This window comes from Dromaius novaehollandiae, chromosome Z, assembly GCF_036370855.1.
Source record: "Dromaius novaehollandiae isolate bDroNov1 chromosome Z, bDroNov1.hap1, whole genome shotgun sequence".
NCBI lineage: Eukaryota > Metazoa > Chordata > Aves > Casuariiformes > Dromaiidae > Dromaius > Dromaius novaehollandiae.
This window is the reverse complement of record NC_088132.1, coordinates 57,662,367-57,686,083: the sequence shown is the minus strand read 5'-3', so window position 1 is coordinate 57,686,083 and position 23,717 is coordinate 57,662,367. Positions and strand designations below refer to the sequence as shown.

The following is a 23,717-nucleotide window of genomic DNA, read 5'->3' as shown; positions in this document are numbered from 1 at the left end:
GGCACTTTAAGTTCAGGATCAGCTCTTCCCTTACAGTTTCCTTTAGTGTAGTGAAAGATGTCTCTTACCTGTTTTCTAGCATAGTACCTTTCTGCTTTAATGATCATATCTACGATGAGGGCATAATTGCTCCTTGATGCCACAGCTAGTGCAGTTTTTCCATGCTGAAAGCAGAGATAGTGAATCATAACATGATCTCATATCTGTATGAGGATGAATACATTATAGAATTTACAGAGCCCTACCATTTTTTTCAAGAAAATACATCTACTACAATGTTATAGCTTCAAGGCAGCTACAATCAAAGTTCTTGTATGCTTTGTATGAGTTGCAACCCCTGAATCCAGAGGTGGTCGATTTTTCCCATCATGTGGGCCCCTAAAAAATTTCTAGTGAGGTACAGTCAGCTTCAGAAACCTTTTACACACAGACTGCTGCACACTTTTTATCAACATGCTTTCTTCAGTCACTGTTTCCAAGTTAGTGGGATCCCAGGCACCCACAGACTGAAAACTGCTGCAGACACAGTTCATCCCCCTGCTATGGGTAAGCTGGCATTTCAGATGAATGGTGCGATAAAGTTGCAAAACTCCCAAGGATAAACCCATGTCTTGTTCTAGGTGGTAAGAGAAGCTGGGTCATACGACGAAGCGGGCTGTGTGCATGACTTTATCATGACAACTGAAGAGTGCACAACTGAAGGCCATGTTTTGAGGGTAGTACAGACAATCAAAGGAATTAAAAGCCATTGCTTTAATTCCAGTTACAGAGGACTGTTCAGTTTATCTGAACTAATCTATTACCAAAACATTGATGTATTGGTATTTCGATGGCTTTACAGGGGTCTCTCTGTAATCTTCCACGTTCAGTGGATTTCCACTGAGCAGAGCTGCCTCAGGTGTGAATATTCAGGGTATTTTTCACACATCAAAGGCTAGGCACTCTAGAAAATTAAGCCTAAAAGAAGCCAACCCCTTAAAATTAGAAGGCTCAGTAATTAAATTCTAAGGCATTTCAGCTCTCCAGCTATTATGAAGTTCCCTGACTGATACATACCTTTTAAGTTCTAGCTCCTGGCTCTGTTCAAGATCGTTATAATTATCCCATTCGTAGAAAGCATCACACTGGGAGCCGAAGACTTTACATTTCACAAAATCTTTATCACATAGAAGTACTTAACATAAGGAGACACCACAGACTGTGAGAGCTTCTTGGGGCCCAAGTGCTCTGGAAAACCACTCTACACTCCCACGGTGGGAGGCAGAAAAAAGAGGGTGCCCGGCCTCCTTTGCTAGCTTCATGCACCACTGGGATCCTGCGTGCACATGCAGCATGCCAGCTATGCAGCGAAAGCACTCTCCTGGCTATCAGCGCATCCTATCAAAATTACACCTGAAGACAGGGGGAAGTGAAGTCTCCCAAGAGAGCATTTCCTGACCAGTAACAGCAGGCAACTCGTACAGATGCATTACACACCCTGGAGACTGAGGATTCCTGCTGTCAGGGAACAGACACCAGAAAAACACAGAGCTGGCAACCCAAGCAGGCTCCCCTTCTCCCAGCCTGCTGTTCAGGGAGTAAGCAGGGGAACACTTTAGCATCCCAGTACCAGTTCAGCTCAAAGACTCTTGTACTTGCCAACGTTCCCAGCTGTGAAATGGCCCCAGGACTCACCCAGCAAACAGACAAGGAAACAGCTATTCCAAGAAATAAAAGCGGTGCAGAAAGATGACAGAATTTGTACTGGCACAAAGCCACACGCTCATAACATGCCCTGAAATCTGTCAACACTGCTACATCAGGGCACTATCCAGCTCAAAGGCTTGCAGGTGCTTAAGGTCAGAATGAGCATCAAGATGTAATTTTCAGTGTCTCCCTTTGGAATATAAAAAGGTAGAGACATTTCTCCAATAGCCAAGGCACTGTCTAAAGTGGACAGGACTTCAGTCTGAGTTAGCCTGTATCAGAATCACAGTTCTCTGGCTAGTGTAGGCATGACTTAACCGCATTGCAGCACCTTGCCTCAGCCTCCCAAAACACATCAACCGTGTCACTCACACTCATAGCCCTGAGCCTCTTCTCAGACTGGGGAACAAAGAGGTGATACTAGTTCCATGAAGCTTTACTCCTCATCCAGACAGTTTTGTGCATGAAAATTACTTATCTCTATTCTTTTTTCTCTAATGAAGACCTAGATTTTGCTCAGTCTATACATCTGATGTCAACTCAGTCACACAGAAAATCCATATAGCAGTAACAGTATAAAAAGGACAGGCTTAATCTAGCAGTGACAAAAAATAAAATAAAATAAAATAAAATAAAATAAAATAAAATAAAATAAAATAAAATAAAATAAAATAAAATAAAATAAAATAAAATATAAAAATATAAAAATATAAAAAATATAAAAATATAAAAAATAAAATAAAATAAAATAAAATAAAATAAAATAAAATAAAATAACCACCCCCCAAAAAACAGATTCAGTAATCTCTCCTTACACAGGCACTTCCTCAGAGACTCTTTGTTTTGGTACTTCTTCCAGTCCTTGCCGTTCTTGCCTTAGTCTTTCCAGACTGGACTTTCAGTAATAGATGCCTCAGGGTCTAAGCACCCACCTGAATGCATCTGGGACAGTTCCTCACGGACACTGGGCACCACCAATTTCAGATGGCCCAGTGTACTAAAGAGCAAACTCACCATCACTGCAGTTAGTGAAATTTGAACTGTCTGTATCTCTGCTGGCAATGAACTTGATTGTGGGTGTACAGCTGTAATGGCTGCACAGCACTTGCGCTCTGTGAGACTCGCTCATCCTTTTCAGATCCGAGGTCTGACAGTGGCATTTACCCTTCAAACTACAGAGTTTAGAAGTTTTATGTTTTTAAGCACACTGGCTTTCACCATGTCTGAATGCAAAAACAGCTCTTCACCAAAGCAATTTCAGATCTCTGCAAGCTGCAGAGGCAAGGCAATACTAAAGTGGAGCTTCTTTTGTAACAAGGTAATATTAAAAGGAACTTCCTTTGTAACAAATAATGCTTAGCTGCATTCATTTTACAAAAGATGGCTGGAAACATACGCTTCCTGCATCTCTGAGAAGGTGGTTATAAACAAAACAAAACCACATAATCCTGGCTCGCGTGAGGATTATATGACGTATACCTTATCCACAGTCTTGAGATCACAGCCTGCCTTCAGCAGCAGTTCTGCCAGCTCCACATTGCCAAGATCAGCTGCCAGATGTAAAGGGGTTTCCTGCCTCTGGAATGGATAACACCAAACAAATATAATATGCCAAACTCCCCCTTAGAATGGAAATGCTTACAATTTAAAACTAAATAAGATTCACAACAAGAGACGGCCTTGGCTAGAAAATACTGAACAGAATGAAAGCATTTAACTTTTGAAGGATCTAACTGCCAATTTTGTTTAAGGCAAACAAGAGAGCATCTGGGATCTCTACAGGGAAAATACACAGGAGTTCCAGATGGCTCAGGAAAAGGTTAGCATCATTCCCCTCTAATGTATTGAAATGTAACAAACTCTTGCTGTCCTCTTAAGGTGTCTGGGGCAGAGTGCTTCATGTGACTGCCAACCCCCATATCACCCTCTCAAGTAACCTTTCCCTGCTGAAATTCGTGCAAAGACATCTGGATATCCGTAAATTTCAACAGTACATTGTGCCACAGTCCACAACAGAGCTGCTTAGCCAGCACTGCCAAACAGTGGGATTGAGGGGAAGGTGTAAAACAGAGGTCTACCTGCTCCATAATGGGTCCAGTGATCCTTACACCACAAACAAAAGCATTAAACAAAACCAAACCATTAACAAGAAGTACAGCGATAGGGATGTTCTGCTTCAAGTCTAATCTTTGGGTCCAAAATGACGGTTGTGTAGTCTCTACACTGCTCCATTTACCCACATAAAATCTAATTATTTATTCCTCTATAGAATATAATCAAGAAACTGAGTTCGACCACCAAGCAGCAGGGGCGGCTCAGCAGTCTAATGATCAGAGTAGATCTCTATTCCTGTCACAAAGAAGTATTTGCTTCTTGCTCTTTTCTTCAGTATTCTCAATTATAGGAAACTATTCCAGACTTTTGTGGGTGTATTTTAGCAGCAAATAAGATATGTTATCATTTATGGAAATCTTGCACATCTGGAAATGTCCCACGGTATGTTTCATATGACACAGTAACCTTTTAATCTGAAGTTTTTGTGCCTACACTCCTCTAATGATGCAAGTCTCCATTCTGCAGATGTGCTTAGAGCACTTTTTAGGTCCTCATGTAACTATTAAAATCATACCTTAACTTACAGGTTGCAGAGTTAAACAGATCCTTACACACCAAGACACACCAGCTTTAGGGTTCAACATACAGTCTTACGCAAGCTTTTTTGAGAATATACACTCTGATTACAAGACCTCAAATTTCCTCCAACAAAACATCCTCCTTTTTTCTTCAGTAATTTAGAGATATGTATGTATCTATTGTGTGTAACTTCAAGTATACTAGAGAAAACACAAGTAATATTTCTAAAAGATATCTGTGACAAGTTTACAAAATTATCTATTTTATTCAATAAGATAGCTTATCACCACACACATTTTGACTCTAGCTACAAATAATAGACTCTTCAGGGGTTATCTATCTCCCTCAAAAAAAACATATAAATTTCAATAAAATGAACAATGGGCTGGGGGAAGCCACAGATTGCACAAAGACTATTGCTTCCACCCCCCCCCCCAAATAAAATCAATGCACATAAAAATAAACAGAATAGCTCTGTATCCTCAGTGTTCTATATTTACTTGGAAAGCCTTGATATTTCTTTCAGCGCACTAGTGTTCATGGGATTTCATTGCTTTTTATTAAAAAAGGATTGAGGAGAACCTCTCTAATCTAGAACTATATGACTAGACCTGCCCAGAATTGTCATTAATTAAGAGAAAAAAACCTGAATCAATCAAACCTCTGTGTATCAGACTAGTTTTTCAATGGGACAAGTTTGAGGTTAAGAGAGCCTGTGACAGATCTCTCTCTCTGTATACTTTAGAAAGTTTATACTGAAAGAGTTCCTGCAAGCTAAAGACAGGCAAATGGCTCTCTGCACTGGGTTTCCTTCTAAGATCCATATCTCTGAGACATTTTTGTCATTTATTATTCATAAATCATAACAAACAAGAAATTAATCCAAAAATTTTCTGGATATATAGCATTTTGTTATCCATATCTTGCACAAACAGTACTAGCACAGCCTGTACCAGCGACTAACACTTATGCACAGGCACAAAAAGACAAGGAGGGAACTGCCTCTTATTTATTGCACCTTGAGCACACAAGGGGGAAACAAAAACAGTAATTTCTATTTCAAACGAAATCCAAATAATATCTTCTTTGTCAGTGAAGTTACATTGCTTCCCACTTTTTCTTACGTGATTTAAGGAGTTTATATCATGACTGGCATCCAAGAGGCTTTTTACTACAGGTAGATGATTATTGATGACTGCTAAATGGAGAGGGGAATTCTTCTGCTGTGGAGAAAAACAAAACAAAACAAACCTATTATACTAGGATACTTTCATTAAAAGTTTCATTCAAATAAAAAAGAGGTCCTTGTCAAAATGTGTCCCCTGCAAATAAGACACAGGATATGTTCTGGCAGAGATTAAAGCTGCAGAAAACACAACTTCAGGTGCTGAGATATGCCACAGGGACCCAGTTAAAGAGCCACATGGCTAGCCTCCTCCTCATGCAACACCTACAGCAGCAAATATATTAGAGAAATCTATAATTTTTCACTGCACAGTGCTTACCAGTATGTCAGTCACTACTTACAGACTGTCAGCAAGCACTCATTTCAATGTATTCATACACAGGAGGTGCTGCTACCTTTGGTTCATGAAAAAGAATTTAGGGCAGCATTTCTTTTCCCTCAGAAAACTTGGTTTGCCTTTACTTGAATAGACTGGAGACAATATAATTCTAAATCAGGTATACAACTGTCAAAAATCTACTTTCCAGGAATAAACTCTTGTAACACACTGCTTCTTTAATATTCTTGGTAATTATACCTAGAAAGAAATTAAGTTTTATTTGAGTGATTATTCATGACAATAACTGTGGCATATGTCCAACACCAGTCACAATCCAACCATTAGATTGGCAAGATCAGCTTGCATGTTGAACCTGTGATTCATCACTTTCTTATTAAATACGGCTAAAAAAAATCATACCAGTGCCAATCACCAATGCCAGAGACCTATTCATTAGTGTCTTTATAAACCACAGCCTTTTCTTCATGGCTATAGAAAAATAATAAAGCTCTTACACAACACTGTACTGGAAATGTTTCCAGTACTTACATTACAATTTTAAGAGTTGCTTCTGCTACAGAAAGTTAATGCGAACAAGCCGCACAACAACTGACTGATCTTTAAAATAAATCATTTCAAAGACATTACAAATTATTCTTCCTTGACAACATTAAACGACAGTCAAGTGATTATGGCAGGTAAATCACAAAGTCTAGATTTCTATTTTCATCCTGTACTGCAGAAGTGTAAAGTATTTTCCTATTCACAGAAAGTCCCAGATGTAACAACTGTTGCATCTGAAGTGACACAAGATTTGAGTACTAAGAATAATTAAAACAACGACAAACACCCTTCCAAGTAATGACTGTATGCAGATTTGGAAGGCATATGCTTTTAGTACAGAGGGTAAAAACACTGAAGTTTTTATTTGTCTTTTAAGTTAAAAATCTCTTAAAAGGTCTTAACTCTTTGCCTCACATAGGGATATCCACACGAGAAGATGAAGTGCCTTGCATGGATGCCTACACTACTGCCACTTAGTCCAAGCAGGGTACTCTGCTAATCATTTTATACTGCCCAGTCTTTGTGTTAGCCTGGCCACCTCTACACAGCAATGCGCTGGTCTGTCCAGGCACTCGACATGTTTATGGAAAAGGAGCTTGTCTTGGTTAGTCTCTACACATTACTAACAAACATTCATAAGCCATATAATCAATAACATTTACAGAAAAAATAATAAAAGAGCTAGTCAATCTCATTCAGCTATAGGAATTCTAAGGAAGGCCTTAAAGACAGAACAAATTTGTCCTGGACATCAACAGAAAAGTTATATTAATACATGCTCACCTCTGGTTTAGGGACAAGGTCAATATTCTTATCAAGAAGAAATGTGACCAAGGATAGATGTCCGTTCTGGATTGCAATTTGCAAAGCATTGGTATTGTTCTGAAATAAATGTTATAAACAGCAAAAGCTTATGTTTTTGCCGCTGGAAAAAACAATAAAACTGAAGACTGCTATCCATATGAAATAATCTTTCATTTAAATTTGTGCTTTTTACCAAAAAAAGGTCCCTTTGATAAAAATGATATAAAATTAGGTAGGACACCAGTTAGTATGATGTGTTTTCGTAAATACTAAACAAACTTTACATTGTTACTATATTGCAACAAACACCAGCACTCCACAGTCCTTTTCAATTTCTCTTAAAGAAGGGATAAACAGCTTTGTAAGCTATCCTGTATCACAAACAATGACAATTCCAACACATCTCCTGGTCTTTCAGTGTGACCTTTAACAAGAAATTATATTCACATTAACAGATTTTTTTAATTGATAGCAAATTTTCCCGTAGTACTTCTGCTAAACGAAATAAGCTCTCAGTCTCCTGGACCCAAATTCTTGGAAATCCTTGCAAGAGGCAAACCAAGGCTGTTAAAGAAGTCTGAGCTACATTGGAATCCAGAAAGCAGATGCTGAAAACAGGTTTATCATCAGCTCAGTGATACACACTGCCAAAACTGAGGATTTTCAATTACCCCATAGCTGGTTACATTTCCTAGCCATATGTTTTACTATTGGATAAACAGTAAATATAAAAGCCCTACCATAGTATTCTGTCAAATAAATCTATATTTCTTCCACACAAATTTTGTACTCTTAACATTCTCCACATTCCCATTTATGTTTTAATAAAATGATTATCTTTTATTGTTTCATAAAAATAAGCGGAACAAATATATTGTTAGTACACAAAGAAGAGAGAGAATATGACCCTTCCCACAGCCCAGGATGTCCCAGTAACAGCGTGCTAAAGGAAAAGTATTTACATACTTGAGTTAAAAGGTTGATGTCACTCCCTGCTTCCAGCAAGAGTTCAGCACATTTTTCATGACCTCCTTCAACAGACAAATAAAATGGAGTTTCTCCATTCTAAACCAACAGAGAGAGAGAAAATGTCCGTTCCAATTTAAGCTATGTATAGCCGATTTATAAAGTTCCGACACAAAACAGATGAGCTTAGTCAGACTTATCCAGAGCAACAGAAAAGGAGAGATGGTAACAAGAGAACATCACTGGAATGCTCCTATATGAACGCGCAAATGAAATGACAACTCACCACCCCTTAAGTGGTGGATGTCATTTATGTCAGCATATGTCTGTTAAAGTGTACAGATAACTATTTCATATCTCTTTACTGTGTTCTTTGTTTTGAAGAACATTACAATCAGCAGACACAGAAACAAAGATGATGGATAGAAATTGCCGCTCTTCAGCACAGAGCAACAATGCTATCCTGTCAGTGCATACCACAAAGGCCAGGTTCTGTTAATCCAATGCTATGGATTTCTGATGTATTCTCCAGTCCAGCACCAGTTAAAAGGAGCACTAATCCTGTTGCATTTTTTTTCCAAAATTCTCACCTCCCCAAAATCTCCATGTCTCCAAAACAAGTCTCTAAAACAAGTTACATTAGCTGCACGATGACCTAACCCCTACATGTGAAATATTACAATATGCAAAGGTTTATTTAAAGTTACTCCAGTGTTTCAGCATTCACTGAAGCATTAATAATTCCCTGTTTTTCCTTGCCTGAACTCCTGCAACTGTTACTCTATTAAACTTCAACATATTCTAGTAAATTGCTGGTGCTGAGGTAGGTGAGAGCGCTCTGTTTATCCACAGAATGGAACATCTCCAACTACACTTTTTAGCCATGACAGAGTAGGGCCAAAAGTAGTACAAGCTCTGTGTGCAGAAGCAACACCTTTCCTGGACAAATTTTGGAAACACAAGGGCTTCAAATTTCAAAAGAACTTGTGTCTCAAAGCTTGCATAGCTGAAAAAAACAGACTAGTTGGCTAAGAGATAATCCCTCTACCCATAAATCTTTTCTTGATAAATGAAGAGAAGAACCTTCAGTAGTAGTGGATGTCCCTTACTCATTTCATACAGTCTTCTGCTGGAACAGCAGAAGAGACTGTCAGCCACAAGGCAGGTTCCTGCAGTGGGCATGCCTGCCCACTAAGAATTGAACTAACTCACCCAACTCATTCCAGCTGCTCCACAAAAGAAGCAGAAAAGACAGTTCCTCTTGCAAAGCAGTAATTATGAACTGAGTGATTAGACTTAAGCATGCAGTCCCCTCCTTCACAGCTGCTTTATATCTTAAAGCATGAATTACACATGTGCTCATGAGTGTATCAACTCATACAAACTTCACAGCTAGTATGTACTTTATGAATATGCTGGCTGAACTCATCAATACTAACCCAGGAAAAAAAAAGTGGGTTGACAATGTCTAAAGTCAATTCTGTGCAGCCAAGTGAGATCAGATGAACAACATACAAATCTGAGGCCTCCTTGCTGAGGTGTCTGTGATGGTATGTGCTGGGTGTGCATGATGAACTGTCACCCAGAGGGCTATAAAGCACCAAAGGTAGCACAAGGAATGGGATCACGTGGTCAGAAATGTTGGAGGACTGGAAACAAGGTGGAGGACTAGATTCCTCTCCACTCAGCTGCTCATGAAATCATAGCCATGAGTTCCTACAAAGTTCAGAAAACTGAAAATAAGCGACCATATTAACATCTTGAGAGGTCGTAGAGTCTCCATCCTTGGAGATATTCAAAATCCAGCTGGACATGATCCTGGGGAACCTGCTCTAGCTGATCTTGCTTGAGCATGGGGTTGGACCAGAGAATCTCCAGAGGCCCCTTCCAGCTTCAGTAATTCTGTGATCTTCACTGACAGACAGGTCATAGTGTACACTGAAGAGTTTTGCTTGGCTTGCAGACTTACACACCAGCACATAACTGTTGGGGACCAAAAAAGGATGGCACTGTGTAAGACAGCAGAGAATCTCTAAGGCAGAAAGTGATGATGTGGTAACTATGATCTGTGGCCAGAATGCGTGCACGTGAGTTGCCAGTGATCATGATGTGCCTTCCTGCCTACGTACCAGCAGTCACAGTGTGCCTTCCTGCCTATGTGCCAGCAGCCTCGGTGGGCCTGTCCTGCCTGCCTGCCAGGGATCAGGAGATGCCACAATGCTCAGGAGATACTCGGAGGAGTGGCTGGGCTTGGTTGCTATATAACCGGCCATTGCGTTTTTCAATAAAGGATCTTTTGCACTACCCTACCTGAGGTCTGTGTTGTCATATGCCACAAATGGCACCCAAACAGGGACATGGAAAACAGGGACATGGAAAACAGTGGCCTAGTCCAGCTGAACTTCAGGACGGTTGACAATTGAGCGCTCTCATCAACACCGCTGGATGGCAGGTGAGCAGCTGGGAACCATGGGGAAATGTCTTACAAGAGAACAGAGAAGTCATGTGGAAGTGTTACAGAAAGTTTTAAAGACTCATGGGGGAAATATCTCCCAGCTCTCCTGGTTTCCGCAGGAGGGAACGTTAAACATTATGTTCTGGAAACATACCAGGGATAAATTGGGGCAGCAGAGTGATGATACAGCGAAGAAACTTTTAACAACTTGGCAACGGGTCTTTTCTGCCTTAGAGATTCTCTGCTGTCTTACACAGTGCCATCCTTTTTTGGTCCCCAACATATAACCTCTATATGTCACAGAAATATCAGCTGCTTAGCTTGCAACCAGCTGTATTTGTTCTGCCTTTCATTCTACCAGCAGTTAGGGTATGCAAGATGGAGAGGAGGCCATTGAGCATGGAAGAGAGGACAGAGTAAGAGACACTGAAGGAGTTAGTGGAGCTGAATTTATTGGAGGAGGGACAAAGAAATAGGACGCAAACAATGGAAAGCAGCAGAACTAATCAAGTCTAGTCAGTGCAACATTTCTCTAAAAAAAATTTTTTTTTTCCAATTTTATCTCCTTCACTAATTTGTGTCCTCACCTGATTGAGGTCATTTATTTCTTCCCACTGTCCGAGCAGAATTTCTACAACTTTGCTGTGACCATTTTTAGCTGCTAGATGCAATGCTGTGTTTCCCTCCTTGAAATTAAAATGACAAAGAAAATATTTTAAAACCCAGATTAAAGTAGAAACGTTAAGTAAAAACAATAGCCTGCGTTAACATGTCTCTAAATACAAAACCTTTGGTCTTTCCAGATCACACTCTTGCATACAAGGAGAAAGGGGTAGTTCCACAGAATGTTCCAACATTCAGACCTTTTTCTAATCCAAAAGGAGCCTTTTCACATGTACACAGACATAACTTTGCTGGCCTACTGAAAGAGAGAATTGAGGACCTTATGGTTGTTTCATATATTATGAAAACTGCAGGGTATTACCAGTAAAAAGGCCTGAAATTCTAACTCTTAAAGAATGATTCAGAAGAAAATTATTAACTTTGGGCACTGGACCCTACAAGGATGAGGATTTGGCCAAGGACTCCAAAAGCAGCGATTTAATAATTAAGGGCCAAAATCTAGGCCTTTGATGCCACCGTAGCAATCTTCAATCCTCTTCACCAACAGCACAATTCCTCACTAGCTGAGAAAAAAAAACCAGCACACAAGCAAGCAAATAAAAACAAAGAGCAATCCAGATAAGCATCAGGAAGAACAGCAGAAGCTTTTGAACTAAAAGATGATGCTGGTACAAGAATAAATATAAAACTGGCTAGAAGTAAACTGAAGCTGAAAACTGGGAGAAGGCTAACCCTCAGGGGAATTCCAGTCTCACGGCGGGGGGGGGAAGGTTCTTTGTACAAAAAGGTAGGTTTGTTAAGTGACATATTTATACAGTGTGATTGCTTTCAGCAACCCAGGAGATGAGTTCCTGTCCTGTGTTCTAACCTAGTTATTCTGCTTCTAGGACTGCAGCATTCTCCCATCATTGCTACTTTACCTATTCAGCTGGTTATCTTTCTGAAACAGTACTCTCTTTTAACCTCTGCTGATAAAGTGCTTAGTATGGGAGGGCTTCATGCTGTATCGTAGTTTTTAAAAGTATTACTGAAATACAAAAATAAAAGTTTTATTTCTTTTCTAGCATAACTTACTGGATGCTTACATGCATGGTTCTATAATAACAATAACTCACCATTTCACAATTTTTAATGTATTTATCCTTGCAATGCCTAGGATGTAGAGAGACACTGACACCCTCATTCCACAAATAGTGAAGTAAGGAGTAATGGCAGATTTTGAATGGTATTTAGACACCTTAAAATTCAATCAATCAGATTTAAGTGTTCAGGCACTCCTGAAAAATCCCCGTGTTTATTTGTGTTTTGAAGTATATAAAAACCTTTCCAAAAACTTGCCATGCAGATCTTAGCAGTGACACACAGACACAGCTGAGCAGAGCTAAAAACTGGAAAACCTGGTCTGCCAGCACTGAGGCTGGCACCTTACTCACTAGACCTTCCCACTTCTCCCAGTAGACAGCCTACACTTGTATTGCTTTACATGAATTATTAATACATATAGAAAAGATTCCTGGCAGCAAGACCAGAAATTCCACTGTCCTCCATTAATTATCAAAAAATCATTTTCTTTGCGTCATTGTTTGTCCATCCAACATATGTAATATCCAATATATAGCACATCCAGCACTACCACATCTGCACACCTTTTTCATATTGTTTGGTTACAGTACCTTGAAACAAAGTGATCTTTCATAAGCACATTTTCATTTGTACTTCTACTGAAAAATACTTTACCTTATCTTTTTCAGATGTAAACAGCTTTAGAGTAATCAAATTGTTTATCATGTCAGCATGGCCTTTTTCAGATGCCAGAAGAAATGGCTTTTTACCTTTCTAGAAAACAATCATGCAAAGAATACAATATTATTTAAAGTAAGATATTCTGCTTCTAGTTACCAGCTATATGGCATATATAGATGCACATATATTATGCATAAACATTTATATATCATATGACTAAGTAAATCAACAAAAAAGTAGATGTATACAAGAAGGTTGAAAATAAAAAAAGAAGGCAAAATTTTCTTAGGGTAAAAAATAGATTACACATCTTGCATATCTTGAAGAAAATTGAAAACTGACCAGTAAAGGTAAAAAATGAAGCAGAGAATGTGCTCCAAATATTGAGTTCTTAATTATTCTTAGTATAGAACTATTCATCAGAAGAACTGTTTCATTAAAAGACCAAGATGCTCAGAAACAGGCACCAAAGTAGTTCAAAGATTTATTTCCATGGCCTAACACATTTGATCAGAATTCTGCAAACACAGTCCACAAGCAGTATATCCAAGAAGTTCCATCCAGGAGGCCTGAATTTAGTGTTCTACATTTGTTTTCTGTTGGTTAAAACCAACAAAAACTTTTCTTCCTGCTTACAATTCAACCTAAGAAATTTCTCTTGACATAAACTGGTATCACTGGTCAGACAGGCTATCTAACCAAAGGCTACCTGATAGTGGCCTACATCACATGTCTAAGAAAAAAGTGCACAAAATGCACTAATAGATAATTATGAAATGATCTCAACATAGATAAGATTCTGAAATACGAAGTCTGAAACACAAAGTTTTCTTTTGCTAAATTAACTCAGCTTTGTTTGCCTTGTCATATGTAGAAAGCATTCAGGATTTTGCAGCATCAGGTCAATACAATACAAAGCTCCAAAAGAGCATGGGGAGGTTTGTTATTTTGGGGGCAGATCCTATGTTTTGCCCTGCGTAAAGGTAAAATATCCTACTTAGCTAGGCAAGCCTTCAAAGAGAGATCCCGACACAGTGAGGTACAGAAATATAAACACAGAAAATCCAATGAGGACAAGGTTCTTGCACTGCTGCAGAGTTGATGCACCTCCACTCTTCACCATGTAAGGTGGCTATGTGTAGGCCCATATCCTACATTAGATGACATCAAAGAAATAAACAGAAAGTAACATACTGTACCCCATCAGGCTTGTTCAAGTCATTCAGATGAAGATCTTGGAGAAAATAATCGACTATTTTAACACTGTTGTTCTGAGCTGCAAAATGCAGTACATTCCTTCCTTCCTAAAAAAAAAAAAATAAGGCAACTCTGTAAGAACAAGCTTAATTTTTCTCAACATAAACATGTTTAGAGTTGGCTAAAATCCATCACCAACAAACCTCATTCTTAGCTTTTTGATCAGCACCTGCTTTAACTAATTTTCGCATAATATCCAGATTTCCAGACCAAGCCGCAAGATGAATCACTGTCAGGCCATGCTTCAAATAAAATGAAAAAGGCAAAAATTACCACATTTATTTATATATATATATATATATATACACACACACACACACACACACACACATATACGTATATGTATATATATACACACACACACACACACAAATAAATAAATATTTTTGGTTAATTCAGTGTATGAATAGGTTCTGCTCTGCAGGCACAAGAATATCAGTTAGTATTTTCACCTGGCACTGTGATTGAGACTCATCTCACTTAAATTAAATGTCATGCATAGAGACTTAGCTAAGGGTTCAGGCTACTCCTCCTCTTAACAGAAAGGCATCTCTAGAAAAAGATTAATCCCATTCTAAGGTAAGGATTTCTAGACAGAAAATTTCTTACTGTGGCTTATAAGCTTGCCTTGAAAAAACTTTCAAAGTAAACAGGAGGGTTAAATTTAACATTAATTTTTAAAAGCATAAAGAGATTGTCAATTTCAGACCATAATATTTAACGCAGTATCATAAAAAAAAGAAATCTTATGATCATCTTTTATTCACATCTTCAACTTTCAACTGAATGTGCCCAACTGTAGCAGGACTATTAATATGCTCATAATTCAGCATATAATTAAGCACTGACAGCATGAAGCCCTTAAAATGTACCTTCAATAGTTTCTGTAGCTACCTTCTTGGATCACAGCTATAGTTTAGAACTGGTTGGCACACGTTAGAAATGCTAAGCTGCCTGGAAAATAAGGGCACTATTTTCCCAGCACTAGCAGAAAGCTTTCTCCAAGTGACATTTTCTTAAATAAAATAAACATGCTAGTGTATTATCTTCACAGAATCAGATATTGTTTCAACAGACTAGCATAACAGAATGAAGAATTAAGAGACATTTCATATTGTAAACAAGAGGTCCTGCTGGAACACCAGGCCTCCAAACTAGCTAAAGCCACTGATGAGAGCCAAGAGCGTGATGAAAACTATTCAAGGACAGAGATATCATATGAGCACAAAATGGGTTATATTGTTGCTCTGCTATGCAAACTGTCTGTGCGTAACATAAGAAACTGCTTGTGTTTAATTAGTATTAGGTATGGGAGTCAAGGCTAAGGTAAGAAAATTTTGCTCAGAGAAGCAAATAATGTAGGTGAAATGTAGCAAGCATGAAGGTTCAGAAGGCAGTCTTGGGATGCAAAGTCACCTTCCTGTACATAGCTGCATCAGTAACACCACAGTAGGCCAAAATTGCCTAAGGTAACATTATCAAACACCTAATTTGGGTATGAATTTAACAGAATTGTGACCAATAAGAAAAAATTAATTAGACCTGATAGTCTTTTACAATGAGATGACTGGCGCAGTGGATGAGAAGAGAGCAGTGAATGATGTTTATCTCAGCTTTAGTAAGGGTTTCAACACTGTCTCCTACAACATCCTCATAGACAAACTGATGAAACACAGGCTAGATAAACAGTCAGTGAGGTGGACTGAAAACTAGGTGAACTGCTGTGCTCAAAAGGGTTGTGATCAGTGGCATGAAGTCCAGATGGAGGCCAGTCACTAGCAGCATACCCTAGGGGTCGATACTGGGGCCAATACTGTTTAACATCTTCATTAATGACATGGATGATGGGACTGAATACACCCTCAATAAGTTTGTAGAGAATACGAAATCGGGAGGAGCGCTCGATAGACCAGATGATTGTGGCACCATTCAGAGGGACCTTGGCAGACTGGAGAAATGGGCTGACAGGAACATCATGATGTTCAACAAAAGGAAGTGCGAAGTCCAGCACCTGGGGACGAATTACCCCAGGCACCAGGATAGACTTGGTGCCAACAAGCTGGAGAGTAGCTTGGCAGGAAAGCACCTGGAAGTCCTAGTGGAAAAGTTGAACATGGGCCAGCCACATACCCTTGCGGCAAAGGCGGCCAACAGCATCCTGGTCTACATGAGCAAGAGTGTTGCCAGCAGTTTGAGGGAGGTGAGCCTTCCCCTCTACTCAGCACTGGTGAGACATCCGGAGTGCTGGCTCCAGTTCGGGGCTCCCCGGTACAAGAGAGACATGGACATACTGCAGCAGCTCCAGCAAAGGGCCACAAAGAGCATTAAGGGACTGGAGCATCTGATACATGAGGAGAGGCTGAGAAAGCTGGTACTGCTTAACTTTGAGAAGAGAAGGCTCAGGCCACCTTCTCAATGTGTATAAAAACCTGATGTGGGGCAGTAAAGAAAAAGGAGACAGACTCTTCTCAGTGGTGCCCAGTGAAAGGATGAAAGGAAATGGACATAGCTTGAAATACAGGAAGTTTTATTTAAACATAAGAAAGAATTTTTCACTTTAAGAGTGATTGAACACTGGAATCAGTTGCCCAGAGAGGTTGTGGAGTCTCCATCCTTGGACACGTTCAAGACCGGACTGGAGAAGGTCCTAATTAACCAGCTCTCAATAAAACTGCCTTGAGCAGGGCCTTGGACTAGACAATCTCCAGAGGTCCTCTCCAACCTCAACGATTCCGTGGGTGGGTTGTTTATTTGGGAGATGTGTGGGTAGTGGAAAGGAAGTAGAAAAAAAGTGGGTTCAGGAAAAGAAAAAAATAAGGAATAAGATATAAAATCAGTTGGAGAACAAAGCAGAAAAGGATGCTGTGACAGGGATCTTGAAGGATTGTGGATGCCGACTGACAGGGGTGAAGCTGACCTGCAGAGCCAAACACCCAAGGACACTGGAGGGAACTCACTTGGACAACCTGACAGACTCTCCGTCATGTTGGAAAGACTTGGTGTGGCAGGGTGGAGTAAGAAAGGATAAACTTGTAGGGACTTGTACCTTAATACTTGGTGCAGGAGGAGAGGCGGCAGAATTGTAATTTAACAATGCTTATGTGTTTAGAATATTTCTTTATAGTAATATAATTGTGTATCAATACTAATACTAAACAAAAGAATTGTAACTCAATCATTGCAACTGTAAGTTGCAGTGAAATAACTGTGAATTAATAGTGGTGTGTATATTAAGGTATTACTAGTTTCTTAGAGGTGTGCTGCTTAACTAATAAACATCATAACTTTCTCAATCAATTGGTCTCAAGTCTCCAATCTAAAGATGGAGAGTTACACTTAGGAAGTAACACATACTTCTTGTTAAGAACAGTATTTTGTATTTTTAGTCAGCTAACTTCTTCTATGAAGAAATGTTAAGAAAGTTTAAGACCCTATGGTTATTAATAAAACAATTCTGGCAGAAACTGAAATGGAATAAGGAAAAGTCACAGTATCTTCATTCTATTTCTTATCAATTGCAAGATCAGACTGATGGCCAAAGAGTACATGAATCACTGTCAAATATAATATGTAATGTCATAATAATTAATCTCTGTAAGCTAATCATGATGGATTAAGTGTTTTCAATGTTCTTTAAATGAAGAAAAGATGATTAACAACATCTATTAATTAAAAGGTAAGCTTTAATTAGAGTGAGATTCTGAGTGACATGTTTAATGGGACCCCAACATAGAGTACTGTAATTCCAACCTGTTTTCAGTGCACCCTATCAAGCTATTAAAAGACCCCAAAAATGATTTGAATCACCTCCTTGCCTCAACAAAGCTGAAAGATAGCCACTGAAATGTAATTTGCCATAGAGAAAAATTTACAATAGTTACAGAATAAAATTACATTAACACTATACCGGGCAAAAGATCCAGGAATCCCCTTTCTTAACTGTTGCTACAGACCACTACTACTTGAAGAAAAATGTCCATTTCTTATAGAACTACTCTATTTGCATTTTTATCATAGTCTATTAATTTCATAGTATTTCATTATTATTCTTACAATGTCTTTCAGATTGTCATACAAAAGGGAAATCATTACCTAGTTAAAGAGCTATCAAAATGTTGATTACAACAGTACAAGATTTGCTTAGCAACTGAGAGAATCCAGAAAGACAGTCACCTTTCAGCACCTTCCTTCTGCATGTAAGATATTCACAGGAAGGGAAACTCAGGACAATGTTTCAGAGCAAATTAAGCTAATCTAAATAGGACACTGGTTTCCCATATTATAGGTGAGTGCCCAAGCCAGAAACTGATGGTAACTGAGATGGACACATCTCTTTCATCTTATTTTCAATCAAACAGAAAGTGAAAACAAACTAGGAAGCTTCCTTCTCCCACCACCCTCCCCAACCTGGATTTTGCCTTACTTACAACTTAAACACTGCAGCACACAGTGGATAAGGAGAGAGGGGTAAACAGGAGGGGGGGGGAAAAAAAGATCTATTTTCATTGCTCCAGCAGAAATATTTAAAAAAGAAACAAATAGCTTCTCTGGAAAAAAGTACATACAGTTCATTGTAAAACTCTTAGTTTGAACAGCCTGTTTATTAATAACATGCCAAAAATTTGGCTTTAACATCTGAATCAAATCCTGCACTACGCATCACCATGTTTCCCAACTAAATTAGCCACAGACTGCTGAGCCCTTAATGCCTTGGAGGCTGCAGAGTAGCTGACACAGTTTTGCATTAAGCTGCTCACATAAAAATGGAAGGAGGGAACACAAGCAGTTACCTTTTGAGCTCCTAGTGATCCCTAGATCTAATAAGATTGCTTTTATACAGATGTGGCTACAGATCAACGTACAGCTACCGCAGAGACAGGTTATTTGTACAAGTGGCTTCAACCATCTTTGTGCTCACACAAGTATTCAACATAGCGAACAGTCTGGGCCATACTTTTCACACTGACAATGTTTCTTTCATATATATGTGTGCAGTCTTGAAACAAATTGGAGCATTTACAGCAAGCATAAAACTTTGTAAAATGAGAAGCACAGGGAAAGTATCTGCCTTTATTTTTCCCTAATGTGTTCCTATAATGTATGAATCAAAATATGTAAAATTATTTTATAAAAAAAAAGCTTTGCTTACCTGATCTGCAATGTCAAGTCTAGCTTTGTGATGGAGAAGAAAATCCACTGCAGATACATGATTTCTTGCGACAGCAAAATGAAGGGCAGTGCGCTTCAACTGAAATAAGCAAAGCCTTGGTTGTCAGGACCATAACAGAGCTATTTTCATTATGCAGATGATCAGGATTTCTGAATTCTCTGCTTATTAACAAATACATGTTTGTATATTTCTCCAGCAACAGCCAGACTCAGTCTTTATCTGTATTTCTGTTTTCTTGGAGAGAACTTAGATATTGATCTTAAAGATTTCTAGTACAACCTGAACAGTTTAGTTACTCTATGTAGCATCATAATCCCTTCACTGAAATTCAGCGAAGGGTCAAAGCGGGATTAAGCAATCATACGCTGCCTAGAAGAGATGCATGCAATACAAGAAGCATTCAACATTTACCATTTTATTATACGGTTTGATTTGAAAAAGAACTAGATTTCCGCAATTAGATTTGATTTTGGTATCCTGCTTGCTTTTGACTCTCTCTTCAATGCATGATGAGATTTCTCCTTCACTCAGTATTAGTCACCTTTCCAAACTGACCCATTATTTACACAAATGAAGGTTTCTACCTTGCAAAAATAGTCAGTAATTTCACACTTGTGAATAGGCTCAAGGTTTATCAGAAAGACTTGATTAATTTTTCATTTAGGTAACTAAAGGCATGAATTTAAAATGGAATGGTTAAACGGCATTAAGCCTTAGCAGAGACAGCTTCATTTACAATTAAAATAACCATAATTGGGTTTAACATGATTCACAGAAAGTTTCCATACAAGGATATAATGTGATTTAACCAATTAACTTTAAAAGTGAGTTTGGATTTGTTTTCTTGAGCTTCCATGTAGGCTTATTCATGTGTAAGGCTAAATTTACAGCTATACGAGTTAGAAGCATAAAAAGGAGGGATTTATGACTGTTGAACTTATGCCAGAAAGCCTCTTAGCACAGAAACAGTTATATCAACAAATTCACCTTTTGGCAGCCTGGCTTATTTTGCTTGGAAATACAGTGGCTGGAATAATCAACATGAACAAAAGAACAGTTTTGCCAGTACAGCCTCCACTACAAACAATTGATACACAACACCCAAGTAGTTACAGTGGTAAATCTCTCACAGGATAGATTTGATTTAAAGATGAGGGAGTAAAGATTTGAATTACTGGACTGTAACAGTATTTGGTTTAATTTCCTGCATTCTGGAAAGGAATATGGAGGCAAGAATTATTTTTAAGTAAGTGGGTTCTACTGTTGCTTTCTATGTATTTATAGAACTATGTAATGATTGGGAACATTATCTTTGTTCAAGGTAACTTTACTCAAAAGAGTTCTTCGTCTCCCTCTTTTTTACAAACAAACCAAGGAAAATAATTGTGCATCCTTCTTGACTCCCACTGGGGAAAAATGCAGGTGGGCATGGGAACCAAGTTTTTTCAGACGCCATGGTTAAGTAACATTAGGATGTTCATGCTTAGATGATTTATACATAGCCATTGAGAGCAAACTGTTCTCCATTTCTCATAACTCCCTGATTAAATACCAAGACAACTGAAATGTTGAACTGCCTCTAATGTGGAACAGGAACTGCATTTTGAAACAGTGAAATACACTTCCTCAGATTTTAGGCCTAGAGCTAGTATCAGTGTAAGATATTGTTGTTAACTTTTGTTAACTATTGTTAACATTGTTAACTATTTATGGCAAATCTGAACTCTGATCTCAACCTGAAGACAAAAAGACACGGGAGAATGCTCCTATGTTTCCACACACACTGAACAATAGCATTTCACTGGCATTTTAAATCTCTAATTTTAGCAGCATAAATTCATTCTTAAAGTGTCTGTGAGGTTAAGTCTCCCCATTCTAAAAGTTGGGGAACTTGGGACAAAGAAATTAATCATCCAAGAGCACAGAGGTAATATTAGAGCAAGGACCACAATTCAGAAGTCCTTAGTTCCCAATTTTATGCACAGACAAATTCAAAGGCTTGTGAGCTTTGCTGCATGAAGTCCCACAGAGTCTATTTGGACGCATGAAATACTGCTTAACCAGATTCTAGAAGGGGATCCTTAGCTTCTTCACCTTGCAGCTGACTGCACCAGTTACACCAGGATTCCACTACACAACCCAACATGGGTCACATTTCAGACCACTGATCTGTCAGATACTTCATACTCACAGTATCTACAGCATTTATGTTAACATTCTTTTTAAATAATTTTTCCATGGTTTCCAAATTGTTCATTTTAGCAGCATACTGAAATTCTCTCTCATCTGGCAATACTGTGAAAAATGACAAAAAATTTATATTACTAAAGAAATAGCCATAACAAACTTAAGTGATGATACTGTTCTTACCTTCTGTTATTTGTCCCGATTTAATATTTTATGTGAATCATTTGCTTCTCATCATAGAATTGTTCCAGGATTGCATTTTTTCCTCTAGAGACATCTGGCTGATATTTCTAGTTTTAAATTTTAAGTGCAAATAGACTCTTCACAGCACAAAGTATTATTATTGCTCATGGTAATGAGAGTTCATTTATGAAGCTCCTGCTGTCAAAATGGATCCCAATGCATTTTATGAATATAACAGCCAACAGTACAAACTACAGAATTAATTTCATATCCTTGGAAAAAGTTGCTCTGTTTTACAACAGAACACATCACCAAAATACATAACAATGTATGCAGGTAACCGAATGGTACAACCCAACTGAAACAGCAGGAGGTTTACAAGAAAAAATCTGGCCAGAATGTGTAATTTACTATTCGGCCAGGACCTTCCTTTAATGCCTCAACCCAAAACAGAACATCTGTTTGGTCAACTAAAGTAGCTACAGCATGCATTTGTACTGCTGTAACAAAATACTTAACATTTAGTTAACTTTGGAAAAAGGAAATTACAGTGTCTGATAACCACTTTAGCTAACCTGGAAGTCAGAATATTTCTCTATCAGCATGTTCTACTTTAACATTTAACACTTGGATGAAATTAGGATATTAGTTGCCAGAAATGTTATCAGTTACTCTTAATTTACTAGCATATCACAGTCAAAAAAGTTAATCGCTTAGCTTTCAGACCAAAATACACTACAGAGAAGATATCTAAGGATGCATTTATGCAATGTTAGCAATAAAGAGGACAGCACTATCTATTGAACTAGAAACTGCAACAACCATTTGTTCCTTAGAGAGATCTCATGCGAGTTCTGTCCTACTGCATTCTGTCTAAGTTTATTAACAGCTAATGAGAATACAGCTTGAGGCAGTATGACTGCAGAGCATACTAAAGAAAATCAGCATGGCATTCACTTAATTGCATTTTACACATTACTCATAATTATAATCTCAGTGGGAATAATCACAGTTGTGCTGCACAAAGCAAGCTAAAAATTAAACTGGACAGATCCAAAGCTATGTCCAGGCTTTCCCATGACACTATCCACGTGCCTCAAACAACAGAAGCATCCTCCCAAAACTCTACTGAAATCAGAGAACATATTATTCAGCCCATTTTACAAAACAGGGGCCAAAGACCAAGCGAATAACAAAAATGCACATATACACTAAATATTTAAATAGTAATATTGCTATAGTTATGATTATTGTCTTAGCTTTCAAATATTAAAGGCAATATCCTGCTTTCCTTCAGTTGAAAAAGTCACCTAGCTTTCACCAAAACAATGTCCTGTTATTACAAAGAATAGTCACAGGAGATCAGGTCAAAGGTCCATCTGCATGAACATCCTGCCTTCAACTGCAGCTGATAGAAGATGCCTTGGGAAGAGCATAAGAACTGAACACAGTGGTAGTAATATTTCCACAGAATATTTGTCCAGATTCATGCAAAAATTCTAACCAGTTACCCTTATGCATATGGAAAATTCCATTTCTTCAAATTCACCATGTCTAATGTTTGCAAATTTTCAAACAAACTGTATGTAAAGAGTCTTCCATAAAACTCGCATCCGTGACAAGGAGTGTGACTGATAACAGAATCAGGGTTGTGAGCAGTGATCTTTGCAGAATATATGCCTCACTTGTAGTTTTCATAGTCTACACCCATAAAGAAGTACCTGCCAGAGGTTTCCACCATCTTGGTGTCAAACATAGGTAAACCAGTGGTCACAAGATACCTTGTTCAAAGAAAATCAGTGGCAAAAATGTAGGGCACCAATTAGCTGTAATTGGGTCTAGTCACAATTAGGCCACATCCATTCCCAGCAGTTGCTGACAAGCACTTGCACATGTACCTTACGTGAAGGTGCAGAGGCAAACACTTGCAACTCAGGAC

The 23,717-nt window shown here is 38.5% G+C and overlaps 1 protein-coding gene across 5 annotated transcripts in view; it reads right to left on the bottom strand.

The window, feature by feature from the left end:
• Nucleotides 1-23,717, bottom strand: part of LOC135325149 (ankyrin repeat and death domain-containing protein 1B-like) — a 34,170-nt gene that overhangs the window by 7,531 nt on the left and 2,922 nt on the right. For 2 of the 5 annotated variants that reach the window (XM_064502828.1, XM_064502832.1), the window contains exons 2-12: nt 21,600-21,703; nt 19,388-19,486; nt 14,382-14,480; nt 14,181-14,285; nt 12,976-13,074; nt 11,202-11,300; nt 8,160-8,258; nt 7,173-7,271; nt 5,445-5,543; nt 3,166-3,264; nt 69-164 (exon numbers count right to left, since the gene is read on the bottom strand). In XM_064502828.1, the coding sequence (XP_064358898.1) occupies nt 69-164; nt 3,166-3,264; nt 5,445-5,543; nt 7,173-7,271; nt 8,160-8,258; nt 11,202-11,300; nt 12,976-13,074; nt 14,181-14,285; nt 14,382-14,480; nt 19,388-19,486; nt 21,600-21,703 (1,097 nt within the window). The remainder of the gene's footprint in view (nt 1-68; nt 165-3,165; nt 3,265-5,444; nt 5,544-7,172; nt 7,272-8,159; nt 8,259-11,201; nt 11,301-12,975; nt 13,075-14,180; nt 14,286-14,381; nt 14,481-19,387; nt 19,487-21,599; nt 21,704-23,717) is intronic. The other 3 variants (XM_064502829.1, XM_064502831.1, XM_064502830.1) reach the window with 3 other exon arrangements.